The 16654-nt window shown below is 40.5% G+C and overlaps 1 protein-coding gene across 2 annotated transcripts in view; it reads left to right on the top strand.

Moving 5' to 3' along the window:
- The first annotated feature begins 11208 nt into the window (after positions 1 to 11208).
- Positions 11209 to 16654, top strand: part of PRKD1 (protein kinase D1) — a 351107-nt gene continuing 345661 nt past the window's right edge. The window contains exon 1 of one of the 2 annotated variants that reach the window (XM_061394915.1): positions 11209 to 11712. In XM_061394915.1, the coding sequence (XP_061250899.1) occupies positions 11449 to 11712 (264 nt within the window). In that variant the 5' untranslated portion in view covers positions 11209 to 11448. The remainder of the gene's footprint in view (positions 11713 to 16654) is intronic. The other variant, XM_061394916.1, reaches the window with a different exon arrangement.

The raw sequence follows: 16654 nt of genomic DNA, 5'->3' as shown, positions 1-16654 counted from the left end.
TGGCCACCTCATGTGAAGAGTTGACTCATTGGAAAGGACTCTGATGCTGGGAGGGATTGGGGGCAGGAGGAGAAGGGGACGACAGAGGATGAGATGGCTGGATGGCATCACCGACTTGATGGACATGAGTTTGGGTGATCTCTGGGAGTTGGTGATGGACAGGGAGGCTGGCATGCTGCAATTCATGGGGTCTCGAAGAGTCTGACATGACTGAGCGACTGAACTGAACTGAACTGAAGAACATAGGTCACTTAGAGATGCTGTACTGACATAATTTGGGAATGAGGAAGCAAATTTTATAGGTCCAATAGAATAATATTGCTTAATTATTGTTTTATCTAAAAACTAGATTATTTAACCAATTTTATCATTACCCAATAATCCATGATTTTGTTATCTTGAAAATGGGATTGGTTTGTTAAAATAGAAATTTAAAAAAAAGTTTTACTAGGTTTAAAAAATCAATTTTAAACATCCTTTATTCCATCAGCTTTTGAATCATGTGCTTATAATTTTAAAAGCACTATACTTTAGCATTAAGAAAATTAGATTGGCACTTATATTTCTAGCCAATTAACAAAAAGTATGGTTAGAAAGTAGCAAAGCAAATACTTTACAATTTCACTTGTCAATGATATTTCATAAGTTAATTAAATTCTGTCATAATAAAATACAGTAAAAAATATATATTCTATCACTTACTTTCTAAATATAGCATACATCACTGTTTTGATTTCTGACAGCAGAACTGATGTTCTCCTGAGGTGTCAAATTTGATTTGAATATTCAATTTAAAAAGCTACCAAGTGTCTTGCTAATTTTAAAGAAATGGTTTTTCAGATTTTATGTCAGCTTAATATATGTCACCATTATGAATTCTTTGAAATTTTGTGCATTTTTAAATGATTCTATTTTAAAAGCCTCTAGATATAATCCTTGTTAGCAGAGCCAATACCGCCCACAATTTATTAATCTTATTTATACATTTTTTCCTGCAGATATTCAATTTGTGAATATCTTTATTGCCCAAGTAATAGTGCTATTATTCACATTTTTAAAAGTGTCCTAGGGAAAACAAAAATAAAGTAAATGTCACAATAGCAAGTCACAAAATTTATTCTAGAATACTCTGCAGCTATCCCATTGATGTTTCTGAAGAATATTTAATGACTTCAGAAAAATATTTTGGTATATTAAGTTTGAAATCATATTAGAAAACAACTACTTTTAATATTACTTTATATACATACTCACATAGGAGAAATAGAAGATTAACATTAACTGAGTTAGTAGCTGATAGATTATTTTTATTTTGATTTTTCTTCTTTCCAAATGTTCTAAATTAGCAAATACCACTTTTATAATCTCCAAAAAACAATGCATGTTATTCCATGTTAGAAGCACAGCTGAAGTACTTGATTTTGGAAAAAGCTAGGCCATTAGATTATGCAATTCATTTTATTTATTTTGAGCCATTTCAAACTCAAGTTACTGATTCCTTCAATAAACAATTATTAAACTGTTACCAAGTATCAGCATTTATTCTGTATCAGTTTTAATAATTGGTTCTGGAAATACCCACAGGTATAAGATGCAAGTTAAAATCCTTATAATGTGATAGATACTAGAGAAATAGCACTGAGAAAATGCTATGAACATATCAGGCCAGGGGAGCTAACTATGTCAGACTAGGTCACAAGAATAGAATTTATCTGAATCTCATTAACTGAGTGCCGTGAGGAAATGTCTGAAGTAGAGTTGGTTTCTGTGACTTGAGCTTTTGAGCAGAGTGGATATAAAAGACTATTATCTTGAAAAAAATTTGCTGTATTTATAATCTTCTGATTGTAGTTGAACAGTTTTATTCAAAAAAAGCACAATAACAAACATTTGCTATGTTTGGGTGCTAAGGGATAGAAGGGTAGGTAAAACAAGAGTCTTGCCCTTGAAGCTCAGATTCTAAACCAAGTGCTTTTCTGTCCTATGTAATATGAACACGTGATAAAATTTTTGTTTAAAATCAGACAGTAACAATTAGAAAATACATTACTTTCCTTCTTTTGTAGTGACTGTGAGGAGGATGAGGGCTAAATGCTTCAGCAGAAATCATGGATATTAGTTGAGATTTTTGCACTGAGTGCTCAGTTGCTCAGTCCTGTCCAACTCTTTGTGATTCCATGGACTATAGCCCACAAGGCTCCTCTGTCCATGAGATTTTCCTGGCAAGAATACTGTAGTGGGTTGCCATTTTCTCCTCCAGGGGATCTTCCCTATCCAGAGAGAGAACCTGTGTCTCTTGTGTCTCCTGCATTGCAAGCAGATTCTTTACTGGTGAGCTAGCTGGGGAAACCCCATTTTTGCACTGCTTTATTTTAATATAAATGTTTCTGATGATTAAAATGGCTTTTTTTTTGAAAAGATGCAGGGGATATGTCACAAGTTAACACCATGTAAATCCATTTATCATTCCATTATGAGATATTCAAAATTGTATATAAAAACAAAGAAAATATTGGTTAAAGAAATAAATGTTAAAATGAATCTTCCTCATAGGTGACTTAAATCATTCTATTTCTCCAAAGAAAGTGAAAGTGTTAGTCACTCAGTTGTTTCTGACTCTTTGCGACCCCATGGACTGTAGCCCACCAGGCTCCTCTGTCCATGGAATTCTCCAGGCAAGAATACTAGAGTGGATTGCCATCTCCTCCTCCAGGGGATCTTCTTGACCCAGGGATGAAACCTGGGTCTCCTGCACTGCAAGCGGATTCTTTACTGCCTGAACCACCAGGGAAGGTCCTAAGCAAGTAAAATTTATTTCAGTAACTAATTTTTAAAAAAATTCAACTCGCAAGGTTAGATATAGTTGAATATGTACTAATAAAGAGAAGAGAAAGATATGCTGGGCAGTGATAGGACTGCTGTGATATGGACAAACCAACAAGCATTCACATCTCATTGTCTATACTTGTTGACTTTGGCATTCAAGCAGGGCAGCAAAGTGTAAAAGTTAAGACATTCTAGAATACTCTTCATTTATCTAAAAGAGTAAGTACATAATTCTTTTCTTGAATACATTCTGAAACAAGTCAAAAACATAATGATTTTTTTTCAGTTTATGAGGACTTCAATTTTCTTTAGTCTGGATGACAAACTTATTGAACAAAACAAAATATACTTATAAAAATATATAAAATCATATAAAGAATTTATATATTTAAAATAAATACAAAATATATAATTCAAGAAGTGAATATTCTAATTTGAGTTGTATGAGGTAGAGATGTTTACTTTGATGATATGTGAGATCAAATGTGTAAATTCAGTTTAAAATAGTAGAGTATGGGTAAGAAGTTTACTGTGGTTGCAATAATATGATTTTTTATGATGTTATGTTTGAGGATAAGAAATAATAAAATATAGCTTTAATTTCATATAAATGACTTAATTTAAATTACACAGCCTTTTATCCTAGTGGAATATGAATTTTATAGTAATAAGTGAGTTTTAGAAATAAAGTCATTAAAAATTTTTCTAAGCCAAGAAAAGCAAATTATTTTTTTCTCAAACTATTAAAACTATTTTTCCTGGTTATGTCACGAAGAAAAAAAATCTGCCAAATTCTTTCTCTTAAAAAGTTTATTTTCCAAATAAAGCATTAGAAACCACACACAAGAAATTTCAGCTCAAAAAATATTTTTTTCCAGGAAGGAACCCAAACAGCAACTTTGTATTAATTGTACCTCCTTTACTCTTTCCTATTAGTTTTTCAGGATTTAGTCAGTGCTTTATAAAAAATACTGAATAAACAGCATGTAAAGTGTCACAAAATAACATGTACTAAACAGAGTAAGTTATGGAATTGTATCAACTGATGGGATGTATTTGATATTCATAGTTATAAAATATTTGGCTATGAAAACTTGTAAGATCCAGTAAGAATGGAGGAACAGTTTGTATCCCTAGAACCAATGGGTCTTGAAAAATAAGATTAGAAGAATTGCATCTTTATATATTTTTAAAAAAATGCTGCTACTAATGGTTTCTGAATTTGAATGTTGGATCGACATGATGAAAGCTGATGTGCACAAATAGAGTTGGCAACTGTAAGCAATAGCCTTCTGAGTATACTGAAGTCCAAGGAAAAAGTGTTTCATTCTGTTTTCTACAGGAGACTTGAGCAAATTTTGTAATACCTTGGAGCCAGTAGATTTTAGTTCTCATTAGAACAGCAGAGTCAAAGTTATTCCTGTCCAGGAAGGAATGATGTTTAGGGGGAAAAGTCTAGCAAAAGAACATAGATTTAAATAGAAATATTTGTAAATGCAGGTATTTTGAATGTGTGCAGGATATTAAATGTTCAACATTTTGGACAAACAAATTTTAAAGTTCACTCATGACTTTAAACAGAGAGATATAGGTAAAAAAATAAAAAAACTTCAAGCTAAATCCTGGAAGCTGGATCTATTTTTTCTAGCCCACTGATGAATATAAAAAAAATAAAAATGTCCTCCAATAGCTGAGACAATTGATATTTTAGAAAAAATAGGTCTAGAAATCAGTACATGTACTCAGATAGCTCCCAGATTGATTAAATTTCTTATAAAGCAAAATTATAGAGTAATAATGGAAAATAAAAACTACAGATGAATATTTTTTCTGATCTCAGATTGCTGCTGCTGCTAAGTTGCGTCAGTCGTGTCCGACTCCTAGCGACCCCATGGACTGCAGCCCACCAGGCTCCTCCGTCCATGGGATTTTCCAGGCAAGAGTACTGGAGTGGGGTGCCACTGCCTTCTCCCGATCTCAGATTAGGGAGAGCCTTTCTAAGCAATACACACAAAGGCAGAAAAAGAAAAAAACATAGATAAAGCAGCTTGAAAGATACAACCCCATAAAAAGTTAAAAGATGAGTGACAAAAAGCATTTGCCTCTGTGTATCTGCCCAGCACGCTATCTGCCCAGGTGGGCACTGATGGTAAAGAACAAGCCTGCCAGCACAGGAGATGCAAGTGATATGGGTTTGATCCCATCTGATCCCTGGGTCGGGAAGCTGCCCAGGAGGAGGGCATGGCAATCCACTCCAGTACTCTTGCCTGGAGAATCCCATGGACAGAAGAGCCTGGTGGGCTACAACCCATAGGGTCCCAAAGAGTCAGACACGACTAAATCGACTTAGCATGCATAAGAAAGGAATGGCATTCCTTATATATGACAATCTCTTATTCATTAATAGCAGGAAATATTCCAATATAAAAATGTATGAGGAACTTAGAACATAATATTTGAAAAGAAGATATACATGTGATCTATGAACACATTAAAATGTGTAACCTCACACATAAGCAAAAATTAAATAGAAAAATTCAGTTATTGCCTACAAGTTAATTCTTTGGGGGAAAGAATGTTTAAAAAACTTGGCAATCTCGTATTGCTAGTACATGTTGTTTTTAGCTTAGTTCAGTTCACTCGCTCAGTCGTGTCTGACTCTTTGCGACCCCATGAACCGCAGCACGCCAGGCCTCCCTGTCCATCACCAACTCCCGGAGTTCACCCAAACCCATCTCCATCAAGTCGATGATGCCATCCAACCATCTCATCCTCTGTCGTCCCCTTCTCTTCCTGCTCTCAATCTTTCCCAGCATCAGGGGCTTTTCCAATGAGTCAGCTCTCTGCATCAGGTGGCCAAAGTATTGGAGTTTCAGCTTCAACATCAGTCCTTCCAATGAACACCCAGGACTGATCTCCTTTAGGATGCACTGGTTGGATCTCCTTGCAGTCCAAGGGACTCTCAAGAGTCCTCTCCAGCACCACAGTTCAAAAGCATTTAATTGATGCTTTTCAACTCTCACATCCATACATGACTACTGGAAAAACCATAGCCTTGACTAGATGGACATTTGTTGGCAAAGTAATGTCTCTGCTTTTGAATATGCTGTCTAGGTTGGTCATAACTTTCCTTCCAAGGAGTAAGTGTCTTTTAATTTCATGGCTGCAGTCACCATCTGCAGTGATTTTGGAGCCCAGAAAAATAAAGTCTGACACTGTTTCCACTGTTTCCCCATCTATCTCCCATGAAGTGATGGGACCGGATGCCATGATCTTCGTTTTCTGAATGTTGAGCTTTAAGCCAACATTTTCACTCTCCTCTTTCACTTTTATCAAGAGGCTCTTTAGTTCCTCTTCACTTTCTGCCATAAGGGTGGTGTCATCTGCATATCTAAGGTTATTGATATTTCTCCCGGCAATCCTGATTCCAACTTGTGCTTCTTCCAGCCCAGCGTTTCTCATGATGTACTCTGCATAGAAGTTAAATAAGCAGGGTGACAATATACAGCCTTGATGTACTCTTTTTCCTATTTGGAACCAGTCTGTTGTTCCATGTCCAGTTCTAACTGTTGCTTCCTGATCTGCACACAGGTTTCTCAAGAGGCAGGTCAGGTGGTCTGGTATGCCCATCTCTTTCAGAATTTTCCACAGTTTATTGTGATCCACACAGTCAAAGGCTTTGGCATAGTCAATAAAGTAGAAATGGATGTTCTTCTGGAACTCTCTTGCTTTTTTGATGACCCAGCGGATGTTGGCAATTTGATCTCTGGTTCCTCTGCCTTTTCTAAAACCAGCTTGAACATCTGGAAGTTCAAGGGGAAGTTCATGGTTCATGAGTAACCTTTATTTTCATTTACTCTTTCTAATACAGCTTATGTCTACTCATTCATTCTCTTTGCAGATATGTACTCATTCAAAACTTAAAGTGTAGTCATACTGCTGTGAATTTATTCCTCACCTTGATCATTTGTGATTTTATAGTTAAGTGCTTTTCTTTGAAGGCCTCCTGTCCTTTTGAGGGTCTCTGACTCTAGGATCATATTTGTTTTTTCTTTGAAGTTTTGAAATTTGCTTTCTTAAATAATAAATTAGTTTTACTTCTTGGTAAAAATGAACTTCACTTCTTTTCTGTTTTATTTGCCACAAAATTATCAATAAGACAAGGTAACATTTTGTCACAAGCTCAGGCTTTAGCAGAACAATACTTTGGCAGATAATTGTATGGTTGATATCTTCATTAGGACATTATTTTTCTGTTGTGCCAGCTTTGTATCATTAACTTTATTTAACCTGATCTTGCACACTATCATTTATGAACTCTTGTAAGGAGACAAACAATATAAAATAGTTGTCATATACATTAATCATCTATCGTCCATTCATCATCCGTTATCTTCATGCTTATAGCTTCCAATGATCAGTTGTGTAAAAAGGAGGCCGTTCTGGGACCATACTTTCTCTTTCAAATTTCAATTTTCCACATTAGTATATAATTTCTCTGCTTTCAGTTTTTTAGGCTGTAAAATGATTGTACTTGGGGATAGATAGGATCCTTTCAGCCAAATTACATTATGTTTCTTACTCATTTTTCTTTCTCCACTGTCTGTTTCATCTGGACAAGGTATATTGTGCTTCCAAACTGACAACTATTCAAATCAGGTTATTTTGAATTCTCTTTCTGATTACGGATTGTGAACTGCTGGACACTCAGTATGCATCTGTTTTTGCCATTTGTGGTGTTCTTCAAAGTATCTGCTTTTAATTCTGAGCAATTTTCTTTACCTTCAAAATTTAACTGAAATTCTTTTACATTTGTTGAATAGTACTCCATTTCCCAAAGTGTGTTCTGTGGGACCCTTTCTGAGACTCTTTTTCTTCTTGTTTCTCTTTATTCACTCTCTTGCATCCAGTAATTTACCAGCTTCTTAAAAGTGATTCTAATTCTCCAGAATTACAGTTCCTTAGAATTCTCTCTCCTGCCCCTGGTTTTCTTCTCAATTACTTCCAACATCCTTCAAACTATTGAGAAATCAGAGTATAGGAAACAAGTTATTGTTCCACGGCTTTCTTCCTATGTAGGACATCTAAGTTCCTGTCTCATATAACTGATGACTGCCTCAATCCCTCCCTTTCTAGTGAGCTCATCTAATCTCACTTTGAAACATCTCCACACTTAACGATTTTCAAGTGTATTTCTGACCATCCTCTCTTTCCTGAACTCTAGACTCAAATACTCAACTGTAACTGTTATTTCTAAGTTGAATACCCAGTGGCATCTCAAATTCAACACAAAGCAGAAATCTTATTTCTCCCCAAACTTGCTTCCTCCCTGTCTTCTCTGTATCAGTTATCAGCACTACCATGAGGCTAATTGCTCAGAAATCTAGGAGTCTTTCACAACTCTGCTGTTTTGTTACTTCTCATAAACATCTGATTCATCATTAAGACCTTCAGATCTGACTCCAAATTAGATCCTGCAACTTTACATTTTTTAGTATCTGAACTTAACGACCAGAGTCATCCAAGCCATATATGTCTTTAGACTGGACAACTGCTAATATCCAACCTGGTGTCTCTGCTTTGACTCTTTTCTCCTATACACAGAGCCAGAGAGTGATTTTTTTAAAATGCTAATTAAATCTTATCATTCCCTGCTTTAAAATCTTCCAGTGGTTGGACAGTGCACTGAGAATAGAATGAAAGCTCTTTTACAATGGGCTTTCAAGACATTTTGTGATCTGGCTTCAACCACGTCTCTGACCTCATCTCAGGTACTTGCCCTTCTTTTCCTGTGCCTTGAAAATGCTAAGTACATTCTTGTGTTAGTTCCTTTACACCAGCTGTTTCCTATGCCTAGTTCGTAATTCCCCCTGATCTTCTTAAGGGCCTTTTCTGTCATTCAGGTTTTGGCTCCAAGTTAAGCAAAACTAGCTTTTTGTAAGGCCTTGTAAACTGACCAGCAGACTTTTTTGTCTGGTAATAGGAAATTGTGGGAATATTGACTTTATTCAGACTTTAAAAGAAAATGAAATACATTTTCTGACATTAAAAAACAGCAGAGAACCAAAAGGCATAGCATTAAGAATAATTCCACTCTTCTCCTTGTTGTTCCGTCACTAAATTATGTCCAACACGTTTGAGACCGCATGGACTGTAGCCCACCAGGCTCTTCTGTCCATGGGATTTCCCAGGCAAGAATACTGGAGTGAATTGCCATTTCTTTCTACGGGGGATCTTCTTGACCTGGCGATAGAAGGTGAATCTCCTGCATTGACAGGCAGATTCTTTACTGCTGAGCCACTGGGAAAGCCCATGCTTCTTCTAGCTTAGCTGAATCTGGTATATTAGGGAAATTGCTTCCGCAATGGCTCAAGGGGTAAAGAATCCACCTGCAATGCAGGAGACGTGGGTTTAATCCCTGGATCAGGAAGATCCCCTGGATGAGGAAATGGCTACTCACTCTAGTATTCTTGCCTGGAGAACCAGTGGACAGAGGAGCCTGGCAGGCTAAGTCCTTGGGGTCGCAAAGAGTCGGACTCCACAGGAGCATGTGATGGATGGATGGAGGGATGGATGGAGGGATGGATGGATAGATGAAGTGAACCACTTTTTAAGTAAGAAAACGGAAACTGCCAACACGTATGTAGACCTTCTCACACCATCAAATCCAGAGACAGAAAAATTCAGGTCTCTTCTAGAGCAGTGAGTGACAATGCCTTTGAGGACATTCAGGTCTCCATTACTGACCCTGGGGAAGAGGATTGAAGAGAAAATCACCTTGAAATGTCATGTCTTGGGTCAGAAACAGAGGTCAAGACATAAACAATGTAACAGTACAAAATAAAACATACATTATTAGTTTGCCTGTGTGTGTTTGCACTTGCGTGGGTGCTTGTGCCATATAAGGGGAAGGACTAGGGAAGTGGAAAAGTGGGCTACATAATTTGTCTGTCTCCCAGGCTTCCCTGGTGGCGCAGTGGTAAAGAATCTGCCTGCAATGCAGGAGACATGGGTTTGATCTCTGAGTGGGGAAGATGCCCTGGAGAAGGAAATGACTACCCACTCCAGTATTCCTGCCTAGAGAATTCCAAGGATAGAGGAGACTGGCAGGCTAAGTCCATGGGGTTGCAAAGATTCGGACACGACTGAGCAACTAACACACTGCAAAATGAAAAAACAAACAAACAAACAAAAAACCATTAAGTATTCCAAGATGGTGACAGTCAGCACATCACTGTGGCAGGGCCTTTCAAAGCTGAGGCCCTGTGCATCTGCACCGTCACCCACCCTGTGCAGTGTTCGAAGCATACCCTGGTGGGAGGAGGAGAGTAGAATTCCTCTCCAAGCACCCTTCCCACCTCCCCAACCCCGCCAAAACTACAAGAAGGGCAACAGCAGGGAACAACTATCAAAACTAAAGCCGATGGTGCCCAACCTAGCTGGTAGTGCCGCTGGGAGCATCACTGGTATATATAAAGCTGACTTTCCAATGAAGGAACGGATTCTGAGGACTTTGCAGGGTAGAAGCTTCAGACACAAAGAATAAGGGTAAGGGACAGAGACTGCATCAGACCTTCCTCTTTTTTTAAAATGTAGACAATGAATGCCTTCTCTTTCAAAAGAGAACTTAGTCTGAGTTTAGCAACTTATGTCTGGTGCCTTGGGAGCTGCGGTGGAATGTGTGGGCTTTGGTATCAGGGTGTGTCAGTGTCAAAAAAAGTAAAGACAGGTTAAATATATTTCCGTGGATTGGCTTCCCACCCTCTTTGGCAACGAACCCAAGGGTTCCTGGAAGGACCCGGGATGTAAGTGGGTTTCCGAAGACCCTCTATTTTCATCCTCCCTCCGAAGGTAAGACCCACGGAGAACCGCAGGGCTTGGCATTCTTGAGTTTAGCACAGGCCACCTCACGGGTAGAAGTGCGTCGTCCTCGGACATTTGGAGGATGTGGCGAGGACTGTGGGGACCGTGAAGCTCCTAGTACCGGGCAGCGGGCCGTAGGAAGGGCGCCCCGTCCCGTCCGTCCGCAGTCGGGCAGCCGGGACAGCGAAGAGAGCGGGGTCCCGGAGGGAGGGAGGGAAGGGTCGAACCATGCTCGCGGAGGCGGCCTCATTCCCTGCCGCTCAGTCCTGCCCGAGCCAGGGGAGGCTCAGGCCCAGGGAACCTCGGGCGCAGGGGGCGGCCACCGGGCACACTGTGGCCAGTGCGGCCGCGGCTCTTGCGGCTCCGGCGCCCGCCGGGTGGTGGCTCCGCAGTGCCCGCCCCTCGCTCCCCTACCCCGCCCCTCGCGCCCCCTTCCCCGCCCCCGCCCGGCGCCCCGGCCTCGCAGACCCGCCGCCCCGTCTCTCCGCGCGCGCCGCAGCTGCTGCTCCTCCGCGCGGCGGCGCCGCCCGCGGTGCCGGCGGCGCGGCCCTCCCGCCGGCGCAGCCCTCCCGCCTCGGCCATTTTCTCTCCACCCCCTCCCCTCCCGATCCTCATCCCTCGCCCTTCCCCCCGCGCGGGGACTTTTCCGGAAAGTTTTTATTTTCCGCCTCGACTCTTGAAGAAAGAAGCTCCCGGCTCGGCGGCAGCAAAACTTTTCAGCCGCCGGGCCCCGCGGCCCTCGGCGCGCCTGGCCGAGCGATGAGCGCCCCTCCGGTCCTGCGGCCGCCCAGCCCGCTGCTGCCCGTGGCGGCGGCAGCGGCGGCGGCGGCGGCCGCGCTGGTCCCGGGGTCCGGGCCGGGGCCCGCGCCGTTCCTAAGTCCCGTCGCGGCCCCGGCCGGGGGCATCTCCTTCCATCTGCAGATCGGCTTGAGCCGCGAGCCGGTGCTGCTGCTGCAGGACTCGTCCGGGGACTACAGCCTGGCGCACGTCCGCGAGATGGCTTGCTCTATCGTCGACCAGAAGGTAAGGCGCCGCGCGACTCAGCCCGGCGCCTCCCCGCCGCGCTGGGGGCACTGCCCTCCGGCCGCCCCTCGCCGCGCCAACTTTCCGGCTCCGGGGGCTCGGCCGGCAGCCAGCCTAGCCGGCGCTCTGGAAGGGTCCCACACCGGCCGAGGTTGGATGCCCGCATCCGAGGCTCTGCACTTCGTGTTGTCCAGTTCTCCCCTTGCCCCAACCTCTTTGTATTCCCGATTTCTCTCCAGTCTGCATCCTTCTCCCCCAATTCCATCCCTTTCAGGACATTTCCAGGTATCTTCTATTTTCCGGTCGCACCTCTCCCTCTCACTAAAGACTTCCCGGCTCTCCCCTCTCTTCGCTCTGGACCCTGGACCAGCACATTCCTGGCGCCGAAATCCTCCTTCCTGCACTAGAGTTTCCCCGGGGACATGCTCAGCACGATTTCAGCACCACTCCCTTCCCCTTCAGGCCCCTCTCCCAGCTCAGATTGATGCTGAGGAGTTCCTGGAATGATCTAGAGAGGAGGAATTTCTCACCTGTCAAATAAGCTTTTAAGAGAGAATGATTGACTCCGCCAGCTGTGAAAACAAATGACCAGACCACAGCTCCCCATCTCCTTGTGGTCTTCTATTCCCAACTCTGAACATGGGCTCAATTTTTTCAATGATAAATCTGAAAGTTGCAGCCTTCTGGATTTTGATTCCCAGGGCACTGATAGTGGAGCTTTGGAGCCAGGACACAGGCATGTGAATGGGAGGGGTTCTGTCCAGGAGCACCCCAGGCTGGCTGTGCCCCTAAGTTTGAGGCTGTGGAACTTTGGACAGCGGCCACCAAAGGCAGGGTGGAAAAAGGGCCATTATCCTGGACCATGCCGCCCAGGGAGGAGACCTGGCCCGCCTATCGCTGTTTATAGCGCGATTCTGAATTTCAGGTTGTTTCTGTGGCGGTCCACAGGGGAGTCGCATGGAAGGGGGTGATAAGAGTGTAAAGGAAAGGGGGCCATGGCGCCAGTCTTCTTAGTGTAAACAGCAAGGGTTTCTGGGTGGAGACAGAGGTCTCTAAAGGTGCTGAATTTCCACCCTGAAGGACTGACTGGTACTTGCCTTATAAAGGTCCCTTGAATAATCATGAAAGCTTTCTTTAAACTGTTTGGAACAGAATTTGCTAAACCTGTGTGTTGTGAATTGTAGCACTGAGCACAGAGATATTAGGAAAAATCCCTAGGGAGAAATCACTAGTTTAAAAGTTGTAAAAGTTCTGGAGGCCAGACTAAGTTAACAGGGAGTGTCAGGAGTTTTTGTTTATTGGAAGGAGTGACATTTTATAATACGCGTGACTCTTAGTTTTTTGCATCTTCCACGTAAATGGCAGATACTGCCTAATTCTGTTTTAAGTCCTATCGTATGCCTTCTCCTCATCAATACTGTTGGAGAAGGCAATGGCAACCCCTCCAGTACTCTTGCCTGGAGAATCCCAGGGACTGCGGAGCCTGGTGGGCTGCCGTCTGTGGGGTCGCACAGAGTCGGACACGACTGAAAGCGACTTGGCAGCAGCAGCAGCATCAATACTGTGAAGTGTCCGTTGCAGGTTAACAGGAGCCTGCTCCTGGGCACTGAAAGCCTTCCCTTAATGGAAGTTGCAGTCTACAACAATTTCCATTGGAGTGCAAGCCAGTTAATTAAAGGATAATACTGAATAAGCACATAAAGAACCTAAGATAAAGTTTTTAAAGAGCTAATGTGATTGTATAGAATTTTAGCTGAAAGCAAGTGAGTTACAGATAATATTCAATGGGTCAAATTAATATGGACAGACTATCTTTGAACAGTTTTTAAAGGGAGTGCCTGTGCACACACCCGCACACACACACATACACACATGCATATAGCCACACCTTGATGGAATTTAGAATGAGGAGAAATATGCATGTTTCAAGAGGTTTGAGACTAGAAATTGAATGAAGAGTGAATTCTTCTCTCTGTAACTACCAAGAGGAATGCTTTGTGGAGGGGATGATATATGTTCTGGAGAGCAGCAGAAAGCACCTATGGAATACAGAGGACCTGAGGATAGTGACTAGAGTATTTAGAGAAAGTAAAATCATGAAAAGGCTTTTCAACTAAGATGAACTCAAATTACTAGGAGTCTCTGTATCTTCTACACAGAGACGTCAAATCAAGGACAGCTGAAAGATGGATTTGCTTTGTGGAATATGTTTTAGAAGGCCAAAAATGTTATGGCAGAAGGAAAACTGGAGTTCATGAGCTAATAGAATCCTGAGCCAAAGCTCTGGAAGAGAGACCTGGAGAAACACTGGCAAAGGGAAATCACCAGTCCTGGTGACTGATTTACAAGGGGAACCCCTTCCTTTTCTTTTTATTCTAGTAGTTCTGTCTCTAAGAGTTTGAGAGTTTGTTTGGGATAGCCGAATAAAGACCTCACTTACACTATTTTTTTTTTGCGGGGGGGAATGTTGTGGCTAAGAGAGAGATTGAGAGATGTGTGTGGATTTGAGAGTTATGTATATACAGGATACTGTAATTAGATATTTATTCGATAGGAAAAATTTTCATCTATCTGTTTTCTGTCATCTATCTTGAGATACAGTTGTACCTCAAGATTAAGAGGGCTGAGTATCCATCACAGGATAGCAGAAATGGAGAAGGGGGTCAGTGTGGAGTCAAGGAAATGGGAAGAATTTCTTTGTCCCTTATTTCAGATTCTCTTGAATTACTTTCTCAAGATACTAACTCAGAGATAGGATGACAGGAGAGAAAAAGAAAGGGAAGAAGGGAGAGAAATGAATGTTTTAGGACAGTGCTGGGATTTAGAAGTCATTTACAATTTACTATGTAGAATGGAGTCCTGTTCTCAGAGATTCTCAGAGTTCTCAGCAGATTTCTCTAGATTTTCTGAGCCCTCCACATTCATTGCGTTGTAACATGTTAAGAAGGTTTTCACGTGATAGCTTTGAGTTTCCTAAATGCTAACAGAGATCAGACTATCTTAAATCTTTGGAAGTATTAGCTGACAGTTCAGTTTCTATCAGCAACATTCATGGGACATTTTCCATGGGATGAACGACTGTGGAATGAGCTAAATAAGAGAGGTCCATCTCTGAGAAATAGTATTTTAAGTTATTGTTGCTATTACTTAGAATTTATGGTTTTTTGTTCATCATGTAGTTTGCTAAGTGGCAGATATATGATTATGCTTAAAATTTTTTGATGGTAATTGAGCAAAAATATTCTGATTTTAAGATAAATGTACCCTAAGTATGTACTGAATTATATAGCTAAAGAATTTTTAAAAATATTTTTTAATATTTAATATAGGTTTTATATTATATTGGAGCATAGTTCATTTACAATGTGTTTCAGGTATACAGCAAAGTGATTCAGTTGATTTTTTTAAAATAGTTTAGGTGAAAAATCTAAAGTGTCACATACATCTTGGTGTGTAACACTTTATGAATATAGAGACAGTATATTTGGGAAAATATTAGTTTAATGTTTTCTCTATATTAATGCTTATGTCTTTACTTTGTAAGCATGTAACCTTGAAGGCTGGTTGTATATGAAGATATATATCATGTTAGATAACATTCATGACTATTATTTTCTGGAGGGTAAAAAAATAGTTATAGTAATTGACTTCATTTTGAAACATTGTTACTTTCTACTATCAAAAGAACCTTGAATATGTGCATCTGTGCGCGCACACACACTTTTTAAAAACAAGCAGTATTAATTTAGGGATGTGGAATGCAGTTAATAGGACTATCCATTCATTTTGCCTGTTATCTTACTAGATAGACAAGTCATATTTCCCTTTTGAATTTACTTAAATGAAGTAATAGCATCTCAAAGGCTCCTGGCATATTTTCACTTTGCATAGTCATTTTTCTGACCAAGGAAACTAAGAAGTGAAATTTTAGGGAAGAGAGCTCATTAAAGGTATAACAAAGGATAGTGCCTTAGTTTGAGAGCAGCTGTGCTCTGTTTATAGTTGTTTTGCTTTCTTAATTATAAACTGTTTTCTTAACACTTGTAGTGTCACTTTAATTTTTATTGTTAATTTTAGCTATGCTGCTTCTACACAGATTGAAGAAACTGGGAGTGTCTAGCTGTTTGACCAGGTCAGCACACATAGACCAACAAAATCCTTTTAAGCAAATAGATGTTTGGGTTGTAGGTTTGTATATTTTTATTCAGAATTTACATTTATCATCACTGTATTGTCATCATTTATACTGTCATCATTGTCATTTACAGTTGTCATCATTTCTGTTATTTCTAATTTAATGATGAAGTATAGAATGTGTCAGTTCATTATATGATTCTTAAAGTAATATAATGCTTTAATATGGTGTATTTACAATTTTCAAGTTTAGTTTACAATACGATTATATTTTGATATATATGTAATGCCTGTTAATACATGTCTACTATATACATATGTAGTATATTGTCTAAGTATCTAAGTGTGTTTTGAAACATAATTTTGAAAGCCTAATTATCCGTGTATAGCCACCATATGTTAAAGTATTGTTTTATAATTTGCATTATAGGCTGCAAAATTGAGGCCTCATTATATATCTTATAATGCAAAAGAGAAACTCTGCTTTATGTTTCTTCTATCAATACACAGAACTAAAAACCTTTTCATATCAGTGTATGCTGTTGAACACTTTTCCCAAGGAAATATTTGAGTAAGCCTTCCAAACTTTGGGCTGGGAGAATTGGACAATTGGCTGTTTTGACAAATATATGAATTACTTTAAATCTTTAGCTCCAGGATTAAAATAAATTGGAAAGACTTTTCTGTGCCAGCTATAGTCTGTGTGTATGTGAGAGAGGAGGTTAGAGGCAGAGCTGGAAACTATTAGTACTTTATGAATGTGTTGCTCTGTATCACCAAACTCCTGTCGTAACTATTAAGGGAGATT

Source organism: Bos javanicus, chromosome 21 (genome assembly GCF_032452875.1).
Source record: "Bos javanicus breed banteng chromosome 21, ARS-OSU_banteng_1.0, whole genome shotgun sequence".
Classification (NCBI taxonomy): domain Eukaryota; kingdom Metazoa; phylum Chordata; class Mammalia; order Artiodactyla; family Bovidae; genus Bos; species Bos javanicus.
Note: the sequence above shows the minus strand (reverse complement) of the source record. Positions and strands in the feature narration are given on the sequence as shown.